Below are 24,137 nucleotides of genomic sequence, written 5' to 3' on the forward strand. Positions count from 1 at the left end.
CTATTATAAATAAACACTCACCTGCACCAGAACTGCCGCCCTTTTGCCCCGCAAACCGTGACAGTATTAGTTGTTTTCTTGAAATGATCAGCATGGTTTTGATCATGATCAGTTCAAGACAGACCAAATATGCAAAAATATATATTAGAACTGCTAAATGAATTCAAGTTGAAAGCGTAGTTTATTAAAAGAGTTTCAATTATATTTAATTTCCGTAATAGGTAAATTTTACAGTGCAGTGTAACAAAGTCAATGCTTCTCTTTGAAAAGTCTGGTTGTTTTGTATGTAAACTGCATTTTAAAAGAACAACAACAAAAAAACCGACTAAATAACTGTCTTTAATATTTAACATTTGTTCATTTTAATTGTTTATTTAATTTTCGGTCAATAGAGTGCAAATAATTTTTTTTTTTTGACTTGAACTGAAAATTTTATGACACAATCCCACGGCCCATAACAGCTTTCTTTGTGTTCATCTCTGGTCTCAACAGGATTATGTAACATTTGGGTCCAAACAGTGTGATCAAGAGTCCAAAACTTGAAGCAAGAATGGCAAACACCTCCACTGCATCTGCAAGATTTCCTGGTGAGCTGATATAAGCAGGAACAAAGGCCACCCACACAGCACAGAAGATCAGCATGCTGAATGTGATGAGCTTGGCCTCATTAAAACTATCAGGGAGATTCCTCACCAGGAATGCAATTAGAAAACTGAGGAAAGCCAGTATGCCAATATAGCCCAATAACACTGCAAAACCAACAGTGGACCCAACTGAACACTCATACACTATCTTGTCATTGTGGTATTGGGTGTTTTTATGTGGAGTTGGAGAGGAAGAGACAAGCCAGGTAGTGCAGATGGCTGCCTGAATAGATGTAAGAAACAGAACTGTTCCTCTCTGCTGCATAGCACCAAACCACTTCAGACTGGCTCCCCCTCCTGGCTTGGAGGCTTTGAACACAGCCAGAACAACCATGGTTTTTACCAGGATACATGAGACACACAGCACAAAGCTGATCCCAAATGCTGCATGCCTGAGTTGGCATGTCCACATCCTGGGTCGTCCAATGAACAAAAGTGAACACAGGAAACACAACTTAAGTGACAACAATAGCTGGAAACTAAGTTCTGAATTGTTGGCACGTACTATAGGTGTTCTGCGATGGCAGATAAAGATCCCCAGAACAACAGCACATATAAATGTTCCCAGTAAGGAGATTGCTGTCAAACAAATACCCAAAGGGTCATGATAAGAGAGAAACTCTGTTTTCCTAAGAACACAGTGGTCACGCTGTGGGTTTGACCAAAAATCCTCTGGACAACTGGTGCACTCCAAGGAGTCTGACAAAGAAGGGTTGATGGTGAAATGCATACTATATTTCACAGAAATTAAATCAAATATGTCATACAGAAAGACAAAGACCTACTGCTCTTGTTAGTGATCTTTCCCTCAGAACAGGGGATGCAGTCAAAACAGCATTCGGGCTCTCTCTTCCTTCTCACCATGTGGGTACCAGGAGGACAACTCTCACTGCATACTGATCGAGGTGGCTATTGGACATAAAAAAATAAATATTTATTGCCTGCTACAATTCTATATACTGTAAATGTCATAAAAGGTACTTGTCAAATAAAAACATATCTAACCTGTTTGGATTCAAAGTTCCAGAAGATTTTGCCTTCATCAAGTATGAGTTCTTCACCTTTTAAAGCTGTCCTTTTAACCTCACCCACTTTCTGAATTTTAGTGCTTCCATCAGGGAGCCACAACGCATTAATAACATCATAAATTGGTACCACATCACCATTCTCGTCAAATGACACTTGATCGCCAAATGGAGTGGTGAAGTTCACTCTTTCCATGTAATAAACAAGCTGTTTAAAAGGAATGTATAATAAGTAAATTACTTTTTGCTCAAAAAATAATTATAGAACCAATGATTTATTCATAGATGGAGTGTAAAATGATATCACATCTGCCATGGCTCCAGTAACTTTACAGTGCAAACAGTGGCAATTTTTCAGTTCAGTAATCAAATATAATATTATATCTATGGTGCCTACATATATAAAGTCATTTATATCTAAGTCTCAATCAACCAAGGCACATTACTAATAATCCTGTATAAAAGTTAATGACCTCCATGACTTAAATGACTACTTTTGCTCACAAGTATGGCAAATCCCTTTTCAGAAATTCTGAAAGCATGCAAAAACAATGTGTTCAAAGGTGGAGTGTACAATGATAACACACCTGCCATGGCTCCAGTGACTGCAAAGAGGCACAGCTGTTCCCACTGAAAGGCCCTCTTCCTGGCTTGCACCGCAGCATGTCATCAAGGGAATATGCCAGTGCATAAACAGCTTTGTACACATTATACTCAGTTCGTAGGTTGGAAATGTCCAAGTACTCATTGTCCACATTTCCTAGATCTTCCTGTCCAGTGCATTGTGCACCTCCACCTTCCAGCCAGCCTGCTGGAGCTGGAGCAAATCTGCACTGAAATGTAAATTCCCAAAACTGATTCACCTGAAATATTTTGAAAAATGTTTATTACACATTATGAAAATATATAATTGTTGTGACACACAGTAAAAATGTTCAAGTCTCACCAAGCTATTTCCGTAGCTACTGTTGTGATGTAGATCAGGATGTATTTGCAACAGAAAATCCCTGAGCCCTGGTATCTCTCCTTGACGAATGGTGATACCAAGTATACCACCCAGGTATGGCATAAAGTGAGGTGTTTGGAGCACAACAGATTCTGTCAAGGCCACGCTGGCTATCCACTGTAGACCTGTCACATTTTGCCTTACTACCTGTGAATTAAATTAGACCAAATCTATGAAGTAATACTGAGCCTCCAACTTCTTTACTGAAACAGTTTCTGAATTATTACATTTTTGTACTCATTTCTGTACTGACAATGATACGTAATACGTGTTTTACACAATATAATTATGAAGACCTCTGTAACTACTAATCATTAAAGTGTTTTAAAGTGAAACCTCATCTATAAGGTGTATTATGCGACTAGGATGTTCAAAGACAATGACAACTCGAGCTGTAGAGGTCTTCATCACATCAACAATCCTCCTGAGTTCATCTGTGTCTTTGTCCCAGGGCAAAACCTCAGTGTAGGCCAGGCAACCTTCACCAGACACACTCAGCTCAGACTGAAAGAATCTGGCTGCATGAAGCCCATAATCATCATCAGTGACGAGCAGACCTGCCCAAGTCCAGCCAAAATGCTTTAGAATCTGGATCATTGCACGTACCTAAGTGAATACAGATTAAAGTGTAAGTGCATTGAAAAGAAAAGAAAAACTTTAAATATAATTGCAATTTAGCTTTATTCTTTGACACAATACAGAAACAAAATAGAGCACAATTCTCAAAACTAAGTATATTATTATTTCTAATATTTTCATATCTTTCTTTGTTCTTCTTTTACACAGATATTGAAACATACTTTTGCGTTTCCATTTTAATTTTGATGACAAATTTTCACCTGGAAAGCATCACTTGGGATCGTTCTAAAGAAGGATGGATACTTTTGACGGTCACTCAGGCAGGAACATGTGGCATAATAACTCACCTGTGAAAGACACAGACTGTATATTCAGGAGCTATCCATGTAGAGATATCTTAACTTTGTCATCATGACTGCATTATTAGTATTAGCTTTGTTTTCATAAAATGGTTTTACATTTTTAATTAAATCAAATTAATCCAAGAAAACTGTTACATGGTCAAGCAGAAAACTTACCATAGGTACTCTGTACAAGCCTAAGACGTTGGAGATTGCAATAGAATTTGTAGAGGTCGAATCACCCACAACCCCTATGACTGGAGGATTTCCAACACATGTATCATCTACTACAATTTGATCCTCTTGACCACTGGCTAATGACAATGCTCCACGGAATCCAATTCCAAGTTCAAGGCAGTTATCATAAAGAGTGTATCCCAGAGTCACATTTGGTAGCAGGTTTGAGTTTCTATTGATCTCATCAATAGCAAATGCCATGGTCTGTGCGGACTTAAATCCTAGGACATACACACTAAGACAAGAAAATTTTAATTACTAATATATATAATACAACACAGGTTTTAAATTACAAGTAAACGAGTGCCTTTTGAAAAAGTTGCAAAAGTAGAAATATTATAAACAATTAAGGATACTGAATAACAATTAAAGACATATATTAAGAAAAAAATGAAAAAGAAGACACATTGTTTAGTTATTTCAGATACAAAATACATATTTATACTGGCACTAAGTTTGACAGTTTTTTTATTCTATTTTTTTCATGCTTTTTCACTGTCCTTGTTACCCATGGCAAGTAGGCTGTTGTGGCAGCGAGGTAAAAGACAGATCAGGAACACTTGAAAAGAAATGGACTTGAAACAGTCCACCCAGAACCACATCTCCAGTTTTGTGCATCTCATTTAGATGAAACTGTCCCTGCAGCTGACAGGACAAAGAAAACTGAGGAGTGGATCGAGTCGAAAAAACATAGGAACACAGCAAAACAACCACGACTAAATTGTTTTGCAAAGATAAGCACATGACAGCTTTCTGAATTGTTGAGATCAGTTATTAGGTTTTATTCTTTGCCATTCCCTTTTATTGACTTACTGTGTTGTTTAATCTTGCATCAGGGAAGAAGGCGGAGTATACTTTTCATTTGAGATTGCTTTGTATCCAGGCAAACTCAGGAAACACTCTGGGAGTAAATTAGTCATCAGTAATAACTCACTGAAGAATTGTCAGAGTAACAGGTGTTTCTGTGTGGGGCGACTGTGGCTCAGGGGGTTGGGAAGCGCATCTGTAACCGGAAGGTCGCTGGTTCAATCCCTGGGCTCTCTGTCCTGGTCGTTGTGTCCTTGAGCAAGACACTTTACCCTACCGCCTACTGGTGTTGGCCAGAGGGGCCGATGGCGCGATACGGCAGCCTCGTTTCTGTCAGTCTGCCCCAGGGCAGCTGTAGCTACAAATGTAGCTTGCCTCCACCAGTGTGTAAATGTGAGAGTGAATGAATAGTGGTATTGTAAAGCGCTTTGGGTGCCTTGAAAAGCGTTATATAAATCCAATCCATTATTATATCAAGTGTCACAAAAGAAAAATAGCAAAAATAACATAACATTATTCATGTACAGTAAAGTTAACGTGGAATGTACAACAGCATCATATTAAAAACTCCAGTCCATATTTGATTTAAAAGAGAGGGACAAAAAATTACTTATTTGATCACTACCCAGAGTTCGTGGCCACAGTTGAATAGTTGTAATCTAAATTGACCTGTAAATTAAAAACCTAGCTCAGACTGTACAGTGCCTGTATCATTGCTCATGTTTCCCAAATCCGTCAGTGAATCTCATGCTCCACTTTCCCCAAACTCGTGAACAAGACCCTAAGACATTTAAATCCCTTCAATTGGGTTAGTAATTTGTCTCAGATGGAGTTGGCATTCCGCCTTTTCCGGCTGAGAACTATGGTCTCTGACTTGGGGGTGCTGATTTTCACACTTGGCTGCAAACCACTCCAATGCAAGTTGGAAGTCACCACCTGATTAAGCAAACAATTTCTCTCACCAGCCATGGCAGGTGCGCCATCCGTAATAATAATATTATTAATATTAATAATAATAGTGACTTTATTCCATGGTAGTTTTATGTCATCTACAGCGGAACAAACAGCAGCAAATGTTCCTCTTTTTTGGTCCTTAAGGCTCTGGAGTTCAAGTAGCTCTTCACTCATCTTCATTTTATTGTCCACTCTTCCAAAAACAATCAGTAATTGAGCGTTGTCAGATGCATCTGTGCTTTTGTCGCAAGCTATCGAAAAAAAGTCAAAATCCACTCCTTTTGCATCCAACTGTTAACTCTTAATATTAGATGAAACTTCTTCAGTTCTTTGTACCACAGTGTTACGAGCAGTGTTGGGCAAGTTACTTTGAAAAAGTAATTAATTATAGTTACTAGTTACTTCTTCAAAAAAGTAAGTGAGTTAGTAACTGAGTTAAAAGATTCTAAAAGTAATTAATTACTTGAAAAGTAACTCTTGCATTACTTTAAAAAAAATGTTTAACCCTCTGGGTTCCAGGGTATAATTGGCCATTTTAGACTACTTTTGATGGTTCCTCTACATTTCACCTTTAAATACTATTTACTTTGCCTTGTTTGGTATCATCCTTTTCAGCACAACCTCACATTTCTGAATTTACAGTTATGTTTTGATTTTGACATACTGTATTAACACAATTAATCTAAAATCAAAGAAAACACATAAAGTCTGAGTAGAAAAAGTTGTATTTTTTACTGTAACAACTACAAACATGTTTATTGAATCATATTTCATATCTTTAAATGCAAATATAAATTGTCAATTTTAAAACCATATGCACAAGTTTTGCAAAGAACTCCTCCTCCTCCTCCTCCTCGCGCTAACGCCCTGGCTTCGAGCATGGGGAGCGCGAGCGCTTTGCCCAGTCGCTCGAGGAAGAGCCGTCGTTTGTTGAGCTTGCCCGCCATCCAGTCAGGGTGAATTTCCCTCCAAAACACGAACGCGTTGTAGGCCGCGACGTCGACCACCTGCAGGTCTTTCTCCTGTAGCTGTACGTGCTCACGACCTTGTCCAGGTTGTCGACGCCTCCCTTGGTGCGGTTGTAATGCAGCACCAAGGGCGGTTTTGCACTGCCGCCGCTGCTTCTGCTGCTGTTGCTGCTGCTGCTGCTGCTGATGCGGCGGCTAGGCTGGGGCCGGAGTGGTGGTGGTGTTGGTAGCGAGTAGCTGTGGTGAGGAGCAGCACGTTCTTGTTCTTCTTGGCCACGTAGGAGAGGATGATCGTGTCGGGCCCTCTTCCTCCTCCTCCTCGTCCCACGGAGCCACCAAGTACTACGGATTCGACGGAGCCCACGGCCCTGCCCTTGACGCAGCGCAGCTCTCTGGGGATCTCGGGTCTGTTTGATCGCAGAGTGCCCAGCACGTGGTGTGGCCTCTTTCGCGATGGAGCCTGTCGGCAAGCTCGCGCGAGGTGAAAAAGTTGTCGCATGTGACGTTGCGTCCCGGCGTCAATCCCTCGGTGAGGTCCACGACCACTCAAGTGGACAGGTGCTTTTCGGGAGGGCCGCGCTTGTCTGGCTTGCCGGGTTTGCCGGGTTTGCCGGTGTAGACTTGCATCTTCCACGTGTAGCTGGAACACGCATCGCATGCCACCCATATCTTGATCCCGTACCTGGCTGGTTTGCTGGGCATGTACTGTCTGAACAGACACCTTCCTGATGGCGAGGGAGAGAGAGACGTGAGTTTGAAAGAGAACACACTTGCAAGCATGGAAGATAAAGTCACGTAAAAGCACAAACGCAGAATCCAACAATGACAATACCAGACGAGAGGGCGAGGGAGAGTGGGAGAGAGAGGGAGAGAGACGTGAGTTTGAGAGAGAACACACGTGCAAGCGTGGAAGATAAGGTCACGTAAAAGCACAAATGCAGAACCCGACAACGACAATAGCAGAAAGCTAGTGTTGTCGTCGTTCCTGCTCCTCTTCCTCCTCTCATCCGCACGCAACACACACACACCACGTACCTCTGAACGGCACCAGTCTCTCGTCGACGGTGACCTCCGGTCCCGGGCGGTACATGGCGGGCAACCTCGCGCACCTCCTCTTCCTCCTCTCATCCGCACGCAACACACGCACCACATACACAAACGCAGAACCAAACAACGACAATACCAGACGAGAGGGCGAGGGAGAGAGGGAGAGAGACGTGAGTTTGACAGAGAATACACGTGCAAGCGTAGAAGATAAGTAGGGTTGCCAACTCCCTGAAAAATAAATAAGGGACACCTCGTGGCCAGGGCCGGGCAACCCAGTTGTCTTCACCCTTCCCAGTGTGGTAGCTCTTTTTTTGTGTGTGAAATTATTTTTTTAACCATTTGACTTGAAGTTGATTTAAGCAGATGCATATTCTTTGTGATATGAACACATGGGAAACAAATGATCATTTAGCCATTTATTTTTTAGCTCAAAATGAAAACATTAACACAGTAAAACAGGTCTCTTTCTTAACCCTTTACAGCCGATCGGAGCGGGCACGCTCCATTTTGCGTAACTATTTTTAAATCCCGGTAGCTCTGCAACCACGTAAGCTAGCGCAATAATTTTTTTTGCATATGAAACCGGAGGAGTTGTACTTACATCTTATGCCATCAGCTTGTCCTAGGTCACAGTTTCTTTCCACATATAGCTTTGCAAAAACTGCATAAAAATCACTTGCAGCAACAAAAACATGATATTCCAGAAACACGCTTTGCCGATCCGATCAGCTGTTTGTAACACTTCCTACGTCCATCAGCGCGAACTATCGCATGTCCGCCATGTCTTGCCCAAAACCGGAAGTGACGTCATTTTGCGGAAATGTAGTTTTTTTTACGATCGGGGCCTTATGAGCCTATACTTGTGTTTTAAAAAGTTATGTTTGAGTTTATGACTTTCTGTGTCGTTTCTGGGATGCTTAGGACTCATATTGCACTGCTGGAAATAGTTTATTTTGATGCATATGCTGTTATTTTGCAAATTTGCATTATAATATTTATTTTCGTTTTTCCTGCAGTGTATAAAAATTGGTGTATTTCAAAAATAAAACTATGAAGACACTCAAAATAAATTTCCTGTGGTGGGAAACTAGTTTGTGCAACTTTTTTGTATTTACAGTTTTGAGGGATGAGCCTCTTAAATTTCTCTAACTAGAAATATATGTTAAAAAAACAAAAACGATTTTCAATTTTTTTGTAGTTTATTGCACTTTTTTGCAATTTATGTAATTACTATGCACCTAATGCAGACATATTATTAAAGTTTGGGCTATAATGGTTGTATTGATGTATAGCAACTTGAAATGCTCCCAAAAATGGCTCCACAGCATGTAAAAATATAATATAAGCTCTGGCGGACTTGGTTCTATGGTAGGTCTTAAAGGGTTAAACAGAAGCCTGTCATGCTTAACTTTTGAGAATATAAGTAAATCTTTCTTTAAAAGAACTCTGTCCTGCTTAACTTAAAATTATATAAATTAATAGAAAACAATAGAAAGAAAAACATTCTTGTAACAGTGCACATTTAGTGCATTTAGTACAATTGGCTTCAGTTGAGGTATTATTTCAGCTTTTCTAATGCTAATCAGCTGCTCCTGTTTGTAAACCCGCTTGTTCCCATGATTACGCATCTTAACTCATCATCATTATTCATCTATGTATTACTTTTATGTATTAGTCATCTATTTGTTGTAATCATCTATCCTTGCAGTTGTTTATTACACAAAATAAGTTATATTATCACACTTCTGGCCACATAGCGCTGATATTCACTGCACATGCCCATATTAACTTTTTCCAGCCAGGTGTTTTCCTTTTCCCATTCCTCCCTGTGCTTTTGCAGCCTATTTTTCTTTCTCTGAGCGAACAAACGTTGCTGCTCTAATGCTGGGCTCACACTGTGCGATTTTTGGCCCATTTTGAGACGATTTCTGAGTCGTGCGACCGATTTGGTGATCAGACCGATTTTGGCCTTCATCGTGCATCGTGTAGTATACGTGGGGTAACGAGAAGCGATTAACACCTCACGACCAGCTCCCGATCATCAATCGCTCATGAGGGTGTCACCGCAGCCGCTCACACTGCGCATGCGCAGAACGTAAACGTCGGTGAAAAAGACGGAGCAGCACGGCTGTGCAGCGTGTGATCTGGACACAAGCCATGGAGGCACAACTTGTAGAACTTTGGAAAGCTCATCCGAGCCTTTTCGATGTGGCATCACAAAATTATCACGACCACAACAACCGTGAAAACAGTTGGATTTACACTGCTGCTCAATCACAGCTGCCTGATCAATGTTTTTCATTAGCAATTTAGCAAAGTTGATGGTGGTAGTGTGTCTGTGTGAGTGAAAGACAGAGAGGGAGAGAGTGACAGATTTTCTGTTATAACCTTCATTTCATGGACGCACAGTGTGAGCTCTCAGGTCGCATCAGAGCATCGGGCGGTATAGTGTGAGACCCTGCATCGTGACCTACCAACTTCTAACCCCTGCGAGTCAATCGTGCAGTTTGAAAATCGCACAGTGTCTGCCCAGCTTTAGGTGTACTGTCATCCGAGACTTGCACCGCAGTGTCGGCGTTTGTTTCCCTGTTGGCCATGCTTCTTGTTGTGGTCATCTGTTGTCTTCCAGTATTTTCTCTGTAAGCGACCTTTCCTCGACCAATGAGATAATCTGAATTGTCATACTCGAATTGTCATAAGTGTGCTGTCAGCTCATTGGTCACAAAGCAGGAGAGGGGCTGGGAATTATGTTTTCAAACAAAGCGTTAATTCCATTAACATTTATAGACTACTTTTGATTCTCACTGTATTACGGGACAAAGTGCGTCCCTTATTAGCTCAATACGGGACGTGTACTTTTGTTTCGAAATACGGGACGATTCCGTATTTTAAGGGACGGTTGGCAACCCTAAAGATAAGGTCACGTAAAAGCACAAATGCAGAACCCGACAACGACAATAGCAGAAAGCTAGTGTTGTCGTCGTTCCTGCTCCTCTTCCTCCTCTCATCCGCACGCAACACACACACACCACGTACCTCTGAACGGCACCAGTCTCTCGTCGACGGTGACCTCCGGTCCCGGGCGGTACATGGCGGGCAACCTCGCGCACCACTCGTCCCACATGGCTTTGATGGGGGCCAGTTTGTCGTAGCTATCGCCGCCGCCGCCGCCTAACCTGGCTCGTCTGGTCGGCATCGTGGCTCTGAACACGGACCTGCCGCTCTCGGCGTCCCACAGGCTCTCGCAGGCCTCTGCCCGGGACCTGTACACGCCGGCGAGCACGAGCAGCCCAACGTAGGCTCGGAACTCGACGTGGCCCATGGGTTTCAAGTAGGCCATGAACGAGGAGGCCTCGTCTCGCGCCGCAGCCACGGCTTCTTCGGTGGGGCATCGTCCTCGCAGGTCGAGGTCATTGTTGTCGTCGCCGTTGTCGTCTTCTTCCTCCTCTTTGTCGTCTTCTTCGTCGTCTTCTTCTTCTTCATAGTCTTTGTCTTCATAGTCTTTGTCTTCTTCTTCATTGTCATCATCGTCATAATCGTCGGCTACATCTGTGTCGCGAGTTTCACCGACATCGCCATGCCCGCGATCGCGCCCAAGATCATCAACGCCACCTGAAGCACGGCCGGCGTCCTCTCGCCAAAGCTCCGAAACCCCCCGCCCGCAGTTGACGTCTTCTTCGTCTTCCTTGTCTTCTTTGTCTGCTGCTTCTTCTTCTTCTGTGTCTTCGTCTTCTTCTCTGCCTTTTGGCTCGCCTTGTGAGCCATCAGCCTGGCATAATTGCAACCGAATTTCTTGGCCGTGCTCGCGTAGGCCGCGCACACCGCCCGGGAACCCATGGTCCGCTACCTTGTCGTTTTCGCTCTCCTGCTCCTCCGAGCAGCGCTCCTCCTCTGCGAGCGTTCGGGCTGTCGAGTCGTTATCCTCCTCGGCCTCTTCCTCTTCTTCCTCCTCTTCCTCCGAGTTCTCCTGTTGTTGTTGCTGCTGTTGCTGCTGCTCTTGGTCTTCTTCGACCCCTAGCCCTCAATAGCGAAACGTGGCCGGTCGCAACAACGGAGCGACCGTAGCCCACCCCGCGTACGCCAAATGCGCTGGTGATGGTGAGCGGGAGGAGGACGACGACGATGACACCGCCGGCGAAAGCGGTCCACCTGTACCGACCTTAGTGCTCTTTGGCTCCCACGGTCTAGTGCGTGACATTGTCTTCTTTGTCTTCTTCTTTCTCGTGGCACCTTGTTGTTGTTGTTGTACAGCACGCACCCGGACACCGCCTCTGTAACCAAACCCCAACACGCTTAGTACCCGCCATCCACGCTCTTATCATCTCACCGCGCAACACGCTGTGCTTTCGCCGGGGTGTTTCCTCAACCCCCCCCCCCCCCCCCTTCTCTCCCTCCCATCCCCTCGGGGGATTTCGCGACCCCCGCCTTTCCCTACTCCTCTCTCTCTCTCTCTCTCTCTCTCTCTCTCTCTCTCTCTCTCCCCCTTCCATCCCCTCGGGGGATCTCGCAACCCCAACCTCCTCCCTCCCTCCGTGGGGGACCCGCATCCCCCGACCCCACCGCTCTCCCCCTGGCGGGTGCATCAGGGTTAAGGTGTTCTTTATGGAGGGTGTCAATTATGTTTTTTTTCCCCACAACTGTCAGGACAGCAGTCATGTCCATCCTGTGAGTCCTCCTGAAATAGAAAGACGATTTAGAGTCTCAGGAACCCTTTGCAGATGATTTGAATTAATTAACTCATAGTAGAGTGGCACTTTAAGTCTAAAATATTTAACCTTTTCACAATATTCTGGTTTTGAAGTTGGGTTTTTCTTAAGTTCCAAATCATAATCATCATAATTACTAAATGGGCTAAAAATGTCTAGTTTGGCATATAATGAGTATTTAATATCGGTTTTACTTTTTAAGTTGAATTACTGAAATAAGAATAAGAATAATAATGATGGATTGCATTTATATAGCGCTTTTCGAGGCCCTCAAAGTGCTTTACAATTACACTATTCATTCACTCTCACATTCACACACTGGTGGAGGCAGATACAGTTGTAGCCACAGCTGCCCTGGGGCAGACTGACAATAAATCAACTTTTGCACAACATTCAAATTTGTTACACCTTTAAATATCAGGCAAAATGAAATGTTATATTTACCTTCCTTTTCGATATATGGACCACCAGGACTCAATTCGCTGGTTATTCGTTGATGAACCAAACATGTGACTGGACTCTCCGTTGAAGTGGTCATCATGATGGTGACGTAGTGCGCACTGAACTGCAGTCATAATGCCGTTTTCTGTCCCACAGTCAGTTCTCAGTCTCATCGGTACAACACCAAGGCTCCCAACACATGACAATTAATAGTAAGCTATGACCACTGGATTATTATTGGTTGGTCCACATTCTAGCCACAAAACCTTGCGTGAAAATCCATCAATGCACCCTGAAATGGCCAAACCGAATGGTTTGAGCTTGTCATAACCATCAGCATGCCACATGTAGTTGGGTCGCAGCGAATGATAGGTTCTCCTAATGAATCTTCTGCGTGTTCTCATCTGGCATCCATGAGGATTAAGCTCCCGGAGTATTTTCATCACATCATCCCTCTTCACTTTAAGATGATGCTTTTGTTTAAGTACCTGCCACATTGTTCGATACCCAAACAATCGCCCAGGTCCTTGAAGCTCCGCTCTGATTGCGTTAATGATCGTTGTTCTGGAGAAAATGTTTTCTTCGGTAAAGTCCAGCATTATTGAGTTTACTTTTAAGACTCCTTAAACTCATCTTTACACCATGCAAACTTAACATCATGTCCACGATTACACTATATGAGTGACCTTCGTTGAAATATTTAATGCAGTACTGTAGGTTGTCTGACCCTTCTGCCTGGTCTGTGTCCCGCAAAAGCTCCAGAGACCGTCCACAGGAAGCACAAAAAGGGGTGAAGAGGCTGAAGCTAACGCCACAAAACGGGCAAAACATTTTCCGGTTCTCTATGTAGTGCAGCGAGCACTGTCAGGGTAATACGGAAGCGCTGTGAAGGGTGAGTTTCTCGACGTTTGTTGACATCCCGAATCCCTATTTCAAACAATCCTTTTCCGTCAAAGATTTTTAATTTGTTGCATTTTTTAAATTTGTTGTGGATTTTTAATTTGTTGCGGATTTTTAATTTGTTGCGGATTTTTAATTTGTTGTGGATTTTTAATTTGTTGCGTTTTTTAAATTTGTTGTGGATTTTTAATTTGTTGCGGATTTTTAATTTGTTGCGTTTTTTTTAGTTGTTGCAGTTTTTTAATTTGCTGTGGATTTTTAATTTGTTGCGTTTTTTTAATTTGTTGTGGCTTTTTAATTTGTTGCGTTTTTTTTATTTGTTGTGGATTTTTAATTTGTTGCGTTTTTTAAATTTGTTGCCGTTTTTTAATTTGTTGCAGATTTTTAATTTCTTGTGCTTTGCACTTCCGAGCCACCGTACTATCAGCCCAAATAGCAAAGAGAAATTAAAAATGCATGCCGTGAAAGAGTTTGGGTCTTAGGAGGTTAATAGCTTAATTTTAAAGGGGAGTGTCAAAAAGTCAATGCTTCCCTGGCGGGTCGCGGAGTGTGGGAGTGCCTACTGGGGTCAGTGGGGGAGCTGGCCCCAGGGAGGGGTTACCTGCCCCTCCCTTCCTTCCCTCCCCATCTCCAGCTGCCTCCCTCTTCCCGCTCCACCACAACCACCCACACATGCAGGGCCTTGGAGTAGGGGTATGTCACCAGGGTGCTGAGGAGGCTACCCCCCCCCCCCCCCCCCCTCTGTCCCCTTCTGGCTGCCTCTGCCTCAATTTTATCCCACAACTTAGACATTCACATTATTCACACTCTCATTACACATACATATAGGATCTTGGGGGTGGGCACAATCACGGAGTCCAAATTACCATCAGGCTGTACACCTCACCCCTGGTGTCGTTGCCCACCTCTCAATTTTAAATACACTTAGACATTGAGGGCTATCAGGAGGGACTATGCGCTTACATGCTGCTCCTTGGCAGGTAGCTCCATGCCCTCCTGGGTTTTAATTGCACCTTAGAACACACATGCATCAACACTACAATGAGTGGGTGGAGGGAGGTTTGGAGTCTTCTCCCACCCCCATTCTCTGCGGCCTGCTGGAGCGGGAGGGCTAGGTGGAGTTGGCCGTCCGACTGCGGTCTGGAGTGTGGGGCCTCCCTGCTGCTACGGAGTCGGGGTGGTCTGCCTCTCCCCACCACAGGGAAAAGGGTAACACCACCTGGGTCTGGGTGCAGTTCCCCCCTCCAGGGGCAAGGGTGCCTAGACCCGGTTTGTAGAGTACGCTTGGGGAGTGTGATCGTGTGTACAGCGTCTCTTTATGTCTGTCTCCACGTTGGTTGAGTGTGGAGTGAGTGCATATGAGAGCATGAGGGTGGGAATGGATGTTTGTGTCTGTGTGTGCCTGTATGTCTGTGTCTATAAGTCAGGCTGGGTATCAGACGCCACCTCTCTGGGGACACCTCAGGCCCTCCAAGGTTTGGAGGCCTATCTCCACCTACCACCACTTCCCCTGCCGGTGGCGGACTCCCTCAGGTGTCGGTGCGTTGGTGGTTCTTTGTGTCTGGGGGTGGGCGTCCAGGTACACACCGGCTCACTCCTTGGCGGCCGCTTATCGGGGCCTGGAGCCTGGGGCTCGCTCGGGCCCCTTCGGGGGTGGGGTGCCCCGGCCTCTCGGCCTGGGGCTCGGTCACTCAGGCACAGCTGGCGGCCGGCGGAGCTCACGGGCGCGTCACTGCAACTCCCCCTGGCTTCTGCTCCGCGGCTGCTGAGTGAACCCTCATCTGGGACTCTCCTCAGCTCTTACTGGAACAGTGGCGCGGCTGCCCCTCTGTTGGTCTTCCTTGGTCTCTTGTGTTCTGGGGGCCTCTGGATGTCTGGAGTTTTGATCTCCTCCATACCTGCTTCACACCCTGGAGGACGGGGCTGTGGCCCCCCCACACTCCCTAGTAGATCGTTACATGGAGAAACCTTTGGAATACAAGCGCGCTGATCCACACAGGTATGCACACGGGTGTTCACTGCTCGTAGACCCAAATTACACCTTTCTTGGCTGCTACTTCGAAGCACATCTGTCCTGCGTGCTGCACAACAACATTGAATATTTAGTATTTACTGCTGTTTACACTTAGCTAGATTAATGCGATGGTGTTGTGTTTAGTATGTTGCTTTGTTTTTTTTTTGTCTTTTTTTGCTTGTTTTCTATTCTTCTCCCAACAGGTGATCCAGGAGATTTTTATTTTTTTTCTCCCCCCCTTTCTCACTGTCCCTCTCCCCTTCTGTTTTTCCTTTCCTTCCTCTTTCTTTCTCCCTTTCCTATCTCTCACTCATGTCTGTCCCTTCTGTAACATCTGAAAATAAAATATAATAAATAATAAAAACAAAGATCGACCAAATGGACCAATACGGCAATGCCACGATGATCCATTTGGCAAAGTAAATCCATTGGGTATCCTTGTTGGTCTTCAGACAACAATTCTGATGGCTAAAGAACCAAATGGGACAAAAAAGTCAATGCTTCTCTTTGAAAAGTGTGGTTGTTTTGTATGTAAACTGCATTTTAAAAGAACAGCAACCAAAAGACGACTAAATAACTGTCTTTAATATTTAGCATTTGTTAATTGTATTTTTTTTATTTAATTTTTGGCCTAAACTGTGCAAAAAAAAAAAAATCCGTTTGACATAAACTGACAATTTTATGACACAATACCACGACCCATAACAGCTTTCTTTGTGTTCATCTCTGGTCTCAACAGGATTATGTAACATTTGGGTCCAAACAGTGTGATCAAGAGTCCAAAACTTGAAGCAAGAATGGCAAACACCTCCACTGCATCTGCAAGATTTCCTGGTGAGCTGATATAAGCAGGAACAAAGGCCACCCACACAGCACAGAAGATCAGCATGCTGAATGTGATGAGCTTGGCCTCATTAAAACTATCAGGGAGATTCCTCACCAGGAATGCAATTAAAAAACTGAGGAAAGCCAGCACACCAATATAGCCCAATAACACTGCAAAACCAACAGTTGACCCAACTGTACACTCATATACTATCTTGTCATTGTGGTATTGGGTGTTTTTATGTGGAGTTGGAGAGGAAGAGACAAGCCAGGTAGTGCAGATGGCTGCCTGAATAGATGTCAGAAACAGAACTGTTCCTCTCTGCTGCATTGCACCAAACCACTTCAGACTGGCTCCCCCTCCTGGCTTGGAGGCTTTGAACACAGCCAGAACAACCATGGTTTTTACCAGGATGCATGAGACACACAGCACAAAGCTGATGCCAAATGCTGCATGCCTGAGTTGACACGTCCACATCGTGGGTCGTCCAATGAACAAAAGTGAACACAGGAAACACAACTTAAGTGACAACAATAGCTGGAAACTAAGTTCTGAATTGTTGGCACGTACTATAGGTGTTGTGCGATGGTAGATAAAGATCCCCAGAACAACAACACATATAAATGTTCCCAGTAAGGAGGTTGTTGTCAAACAAATACCCAAAGGGTCATGATAGGAGAGAAACTCTGTCTTCTTAGGAACACAGTAATCACGCTGTGGGTTTGACCAAAAATCCTCTGGACAACTGGTGCACTCCAAGGAGTCTGACAAAGAGGGGTTGATGGTGAAATGCATCCTATATTTCACAGAAATTAAATCAATTATGTCATACAGAAAAACAAAGACCTACTGCTCTTGTTAGTGATTTTTCCCTCAGAACAAGGGATGCAGTCAAAACAGCATTCAGGCTCTCTCTTCCTTCTCACCATGTGGGTACCAGGAGGACAACTCTCACTGCATACTGATCGAGGTGGCTATTGGACATAAAAAATAAATATTTATTGCCTACTACAATTCTATATACTGTAAATGTCATAAAAGGTACTTGTCAAATAAAAACATATCTAACCTGTTTGGATTCAAAGTTCCAGAAGATTTTGCCTCCATCAAGTATGAGTTCTTCACCTTTTAAAGCTGTCCTTTTAACCTCACCCACTTTCTGAATTTTAGTACTTCCATCAGGGAGCCACAACGCATTAATAACATCATAAATTGGTACCACATCACCATTCTCGTCAAATGATACTTGATCGCCAAATGGAGTGGTGAAGTTCACTCTTTCCATGTAATAAACAAGCTGTTTAAAAGGAATGTATAATAAGTAAATTACTTTTTGCTCCAAAAATAATTATAGAACGAATGATTTATTCATAGATGGAGTGTAAAATGATATCACATCTGCCATGGCTCCAGTAACTTTACAGTGCAAACAGTGGCAATTTTTCAGTTCAGTAATCAAATATAATATTATATCTATGGTGCCTACATATATAAAGTCATTTTTATCTAAGTCTCAATCAACCAAGGCACATTACTAATAATCCTGTATAGAAGTTAATGACCTCCATGACTTAAATAACTTAACTACTTTTGCTCACAAGTATGGCAAATCCCTTTTCAGAAATTCTGAAAGCATGCAAAAACAATGCGTTCAAAGGTGGAGTGTACAATGATAACACACCTGCCATGGCTCCAGTGACTGCAAAGAGGCACAGCTGTTCCCACTGAAAGGCCCTCTTCCTGGCTTGCACCGCAGCATGTCATCAAGGGAATGTGCCAGTGCATAAACAGCTTTGTACACATTATACTCAGGCCTCAGGTTGGAAATGTCCAAGTACTCATTGTCCACATTTCCTAGATCTTCCTGTCCAGTGCATTGTGCACCTCCACCTTCCAGCCAGCCTGCTGGAGCTGGAGCAAATCTGCACTGAAATGTGAATTCCCAAAACTGATTCACCTGAAATATTTTGGAAAATATTTGTTACACATTATAAAAATATATAATTGTTGTGACACACACAGAGTAAAAGTGTTTAAGTCTCACCAAGCTATTTCCGTAGCTACTGTTGTGATGTAGATCAGGACATATTTGCAACAGGAATTCCCTGAGCCCTGGTATTTCTCCTCGACGAATAGTGATACCAAGTGTACCACCCAGGTATGGCATAAAGTGAGGTGTTTGGAGCACAGCAGATTCTGTCCAGGCCTCGCTGGCTATCCACTGTAGACCTGTCACATTTTGCCTTACTACCTGTGAATTAAATTAGACCAAATCTATGAAGTAATATTGAACCTCCAACTTCTTTACTGAAACAGTTTTTGATCTTTAAAATTAATTCTGAATTATTACATTTTTGTACTCATTTCTGTACTGACAATGATACGTAATACGTGTTTTACACAATATAATTATGAAGACCTCTGTAACTACTAATCATTAAAGTGTTTTAAAGCGAAACCTCATCCATAAGGTGCATCATGCGACTAGGATGTTCAAAGACAATGACAACTCGAGCTGTAGAGGTCTTCATCACATCAACAATCCTCCCGAGTTCTTCTGTGTCTTTGTCCCAGGGCAAAACCTCAGTGTAGGCCAGGCAACCTTCACCAGACACACTCAGCTCAGACTGAAAGGATCTGGCTGCATGAAGCCCATAATCATCATCAGTGACGAGCAGACCTGCCCAAGTCCAGCCAAAATGCTTTAGAATCTGGATCATTGCACGTACCTAAGTGAATACAGATTAAAGTGTAAGTGCATTGAAAAGAAAAGAAAAACTTTAAATATAATTGCAATTTAGCTTTATTCTTTGACACAATACAGAAACAAAATAGAGCATAATTCTCAAAACTAAGTATATCATTATTTCTAATATTTTCATATCTTTCTTTGTTCTTCTTTTACACAGATATTGAAACATACTTTTGTGTTTCCATTTTAATTTTGATGACAAATTTTCACCTGGAAAGCATCACTTGGGATCGTTCTAAAGAAGGATGGATACTTTTGACGGTCACTCAGGCAGGAACATGTGGCATAATAACTCACCTGTGAAAGACACAGACTGTATATTCGGGAGCTATCCATGTAGAGATATCTTAATTTTGTCATCATGACTGCATTATTAGTATTAGTTTTGTTTTCATAAAATGGTTTTACATTTTTAATTAAATCAACGCAATCCAAGAAAACTGTTACATGGTCAAGCAGAAAACTTACCATAGGTACTCTGTACAAGCCTAAGACGTTGGAGATTGCAATAGAATTTGTAGAGGACGGATCACCCACAACCCCTATGACTGGAGGATTTCCAACACATGTATCATCTACTACAATTTGATCCTCTTGACCACTGGCTAATGACAATGCTCCACGGAATCCAATTCCAAGTTCAAGGCAGCTATCATACAGAGTGTATCCCAGAGTCACATTTGGTAGCAGGTTTGAGTTTCTGTTGATCTCATCAATAGCAAACGCCATGGTCTGTGCGGACTTAAAACCTAGGACATACATACTAAGGCAAGAAAAATGTAATTACTAACATATATATAATACAACACAGGTTTTAAATTATATGTAAACGAGTGCCTTTTGAAAATGTTGCAAAAGTAGAAATATTATACGCAATCAGGGAAACTGAATAACAATTAAAGACATATGTCAAAGGAAAAAAAATGAAAAAGAAGACGCATTGTGTAGTTATTTCAGATACAAAATACATATTTATACTGGCACTAAGTTTGACAGTTTTCTTATTCTATTTTTTTCCTGCTTTTTCCCTGTCTTTGTTACCCATGGCAAGTAGGCTGTTGTGGCTGCGAGGTAAAAGACAGATCAGGAACACTTGAAAAGAAATGGACTTGAAACAGTCCACCCAGAACCACATCTCCAGTTTTGTGCATCTCATTTAGATGAAACTGTCCCTGCAGCTGACAGGACAAAGAAAACTGAGGAGTGGATAGAATAGAAAAAACATAGGAACACAGCAAAACAACCACGACTAAATTGTTTCGCAAAGATGAGCACATGACAGCTTTCTGAATTGTTGAGATCAGTCATTAGGTTTTATTGTTTGCCATTCCCTTTTATTGACTTGCTGTGTTGTTTAATCTTGCACACCACCCATCAGGGAAGAAGGCGGAGTATACTTTTCATTTGAGATTGCTTTGTATCCAGGCAAACTCAGGGAACACTCTGTGAGTAAATTAGTCATCAGTAATAACTCACTGAAGAATTGTCAGAGTAGCTGGTGTTTCTGTGTGCATATCAAGTGACACAAAAGAAGAATAGCAAAAATGACATAACATTATTCATGTACAGTAAAGTTAATGTGGAATGTACAACAACATCAAATTAAAGAGTTTCAGTCCATATTTGATTTGAAAGAGAGGGACAACAAATTACTTATTTGATCACTACCCAGAGTTCGTGGCCACAGTTGAATAGTTGTAATCTAAATTGACCTGTAAATTAAAAACTTAGCTCAGACTGTACAGTGCCTGTATCATTGCACATGTTTCCCAAATCCGTCAGTGAATCTCATGCTCCACTTTCCCCAAACTCGTGAACAAGACCCTAAGACATTTAAATCCCTTCGATTGGGGTAGTAATTTGTCCCAGATGGTGTTGGCATTCCACCTTTTCCGGCTGAGAACTATGGTCTCTGACTTGGGGGTGCTGATTTTCACACTTGGCTGCAAACCACTCCAATGCAAGTTGGAAGTCACCACCTGATTAAGCAAACAGTAACACATCATCTGCAAAAAGTAAAGATGAAATCCTGAGGCCATCATAGTGGAGAACATCCACCAGCCTGGACAGACCAAGATATTCTGTCAACGCTTGCCCACTTTCTCAAACATCCTTGAGATAAAGACTTATCCAGTTCGACAGCCTGGATGAAAACCTCATTGCTCCTCCTGAATCAGAGGTTCAGCTAACAGATAGACCCTCCAGTATGCTGGTACAGACTTTCCCAGTGTCATGATCCCTCAGCTTAGTTTCATCCACACATGAAGCAAAAGGCCTAAAATCCAGCCTTTGTGGGTGTAATTTAACACAGTCCCATGACAGAGTTTAATGCAGGGGTGTCCAAACTTTTTGCAAAGAGGGCCAGATTTGGGAAGGTGAGAATGTGTGGGGGCCAACCATTCAGCCTGAAATATTTTGAATCATTAACATTAAATGCAAATGAATGACCTTATATTTCTTTCCTTTTTTCACACACAAATTTTATTATAATTTTTTTATTATGAATTATTTATTATTAAATGTTTTTACCAAAATAATGTATTCGAAAAACACAAAATGAAGAAAAATTAAACATCTAAATTCAAAACATGTGAACAGGAAAAAAACATTAAGAGTTAACTTTTTCAAAAGTGCAAAACATTGTGGGCCATATAAATCTGTACATCACTCGTTCTTTAGTTGTCTTGTTTTGTTTTATTGACCATCATTTTGACCACTTTTTTTTACCATCACGGGTTTTTTTTTTTTTACTTTGTTACAGACTAGGGTTGTTAATCCATTTCTCTCACCAGCCATGGCAGGTGCGCCATCCGTAATAATACCAGTGACTTTATTCCATGGTAGTTTCATGTCATCTACAGCGGAACAAACAGCAGCAAATAAATCTGTTCCTCTTTTTTGGTCCTTAAGGCTCTGAAGGTCAAGTAGCCTCATTGTTCCGACACACAACACAAAACTATCCACAATACTACACACTAACTACACAAGACAACACATTAACTACACACTCCAAAGATGCTAAATGTCACAAATCTCTCACATCTCAAAACTCGCTCTCTTTTTTTCTGCTGTCTCTCTCTCTCTCTTGCCGTCACTCCTAAAACTTCCCCCTCTTCCTAAACGACCAAATGTCATGTTGCCATATCATTTTTTGATTGGTCGACATGGTGCGTTTTTCCACCAACACGAACAGGCTGTTTTTTGTTTTATTTTTTACATTTTTTGGTCATAAGCAGAGCGTGCTTGCCAGCACTGTCCTTAGAGATTAAACGTGGCGAAACTATTCAGGAAAAAACTCCGCATATGTATTGTTTATCATGACTGTGATTTTATGTGGCCTATCAGCACAATTTAAAAGCTGGTATATATTACCTTGTTGTTTTTTAATCTTAAAGTGGTCATGTGATTGGCTTACCATGACTACTTTATTCTTCCTCAGTCAAACAACAACACTCATGCGATTGTTTTGCCCCCTTAGCTCCAGATGTTGTGCCAAAAAGTGATCATCTGCTAGAAAATGATTGCTGTCCACAGCTACATCTGTGCAACTGATGGTGCAGTAAGCTGAAGACAGCTTCAACCGACTGTTTGTTGAAAAATAGTAACGTGACTGCACCGCGTTTTCTTGTTAGTAACGGCAACGGTGTTGTAATAATAGGAATAGTAATTAGTTAGATTACTCGTTACTGAAAAAAGTAACGCCGTTACTTGTTACGCCGTTATTCCCATCACCGGTTACGAGCCAGGCAAACATTGGCAAACTCTTGCTTCTTCTCAGGACAAATGTTCTCCACCATTTTCATCACACAGTCTTTAATGAATTCACTATCAGAAAAAGGTTTGCAGTGCTTGGCAATCAGCTTGCCTTTGCGCCATTTTCATGTAACTCATGGGCACTTGTAGAAAAAGTGCTGTGTTAAAACAGCTTCGAGTTGCTTCAATTTTTTACCATGTTCTTTCCCAGTTAGCTTGTCGTAGATAGCGTATTTCGTCTGGTAGTGCCTCTTAATATTGAATTCCCTGAAAACAGCCACAGTATCTTGGCAGATTTTTTAACTTTGCTCTGCTCATTGCTGACATGCAGGACTGGAACTTGGAGGAAGTCTTGGGACGTTTCTACCTCCTCAAAAGGATTTCATCCTGTATGGCTAGAAGAATTCATCTACAGCTGATGTGTTCCCTCTATCCTCGACTATAACCTCATCAAAACTGGAAGTAGCATTAGCAAAAGGTTTTTAGAATTTTTACTTTTTTCAAAATGTTTAATTTTAAAATAATTTGATTATACAGTTGCTATTACCTGATTGAGCTTTTTGCTTGTCCCTGATAAATTGAATATAATTGAGTATTAAAATACAGTTATTTGAGGTTCTTATCTGCTATTCTACCCTTTAACCCTTTAAGACCTACCATAGAACCAAGAACCAGAGCTTACTTTATACTTTTACATGCTGTAGTTCCATTTTTGGGAGCATTTCAAGTTGCTATACATCAATACAACTGTTATAGCCCATATTTTAATAATATGTATGCATTAAGTCCATAGTAACTACAAAAATTGCAAAAAACTGCAGTAAACTAAAAAAAAAATTTGAAAATCGTTTTTGTTTTTTTTTTTTTAATATATATTTCTACCTGGAGAAATTTAAGAGGTTTATTCCTCAAAACTGTAAATACAAAAAAGTTGCACAAAATAGTTTACAACAACAGGAAATTTATTTTAAGTGTCTTCATAGTTTTATTTTTGAAATACACCAATTTTTATATATTGCAGGAAAAACGAAAATAAATATTATAATGCAAATTTGCAAAAAAAACAAGCATATGCATCAAAATAAACTATTTCCAGCAGTGCAATATGAGTCCTAAGCATCCCAGAAACAACACAGA

General features: G+C 42.0%; 2 protein-coding genes across 2 annotated transcripts; both read right to left on the reverse strand.

The window, feature by feature from the left end:
- Positions 1–432: 432 nt before the first annotated feature.
- On the reverse strand, positions 433–12,889 carry LOC308401071 (vomeronasal type-2 receptor 1-like; the record flags this gene model as incomplete). Its single annotated transcript, XM_080889130.1, has 14 exons — positions 433–1,343; positions 1,430–1,553; positions 1,650–1,877; positions 2,257–2,532; positions 2,616–2,822; positions 3,012–3,281; positions 3,515–3,601; positions 3,773–4,067; positions 4,341–4,495; positions 6,704–7,286; positions 7,597–7,684; positions 10,645–11,499; positions 12,126–12,283; positions 12,759–12,889. 14 exons carry the CDS (start codon positions 12,887–12,889, stop codon positions 433–435), a joined length of 4,368 nt encoding a protein of 1,455 aa, XP_080745256.1.
- Positions 12,890–16,348: 3,459 nt separating this feature from the next.
- LOC308401072 (extracellular calcium-sensing receptor-like) lies at positions 16,349–23,044 on the reverse strand (the record flags this gene model as incomplete). Its single annotated transcript, XM_080889131.1, has 11 exons — positions 16,349–17,259; positions 17,346–17,469; positions 17,565–17,792; positions 18,177–18,452; positions 18,540–18,746; positions 18,955–19,224; positions 19,458–19,544; positions 19,716–20,010; positions 20,289–20,443; positions 21,165–21,226; positions 22,987–23,044. 11 exons carry the CDS (start codon positions 23,042–23,044, stop codon positions 16,349–16,351), a joined length of 2,673 nt encoding a protein of 890 aa, XP_080745257.1.
- Between the last annotated feature and the right edge of the window lie 1,093 nt (positions 23,045–24,137).

This window comes from Rhamphochromis sp. 'chilingali', assembly GCF_963969265.1.
Source record: "Rhamphochromis sp. 'chilingali' genome assembly, chromosome: 8".
Classification (NCBI taxonomy): Eukaryota; Metazoa; Chordata; class Actinopteri; order Cichliformes; family Cichlidae; genus Rhamphochromis; species Rhamphochromis sp. 'chilingali'.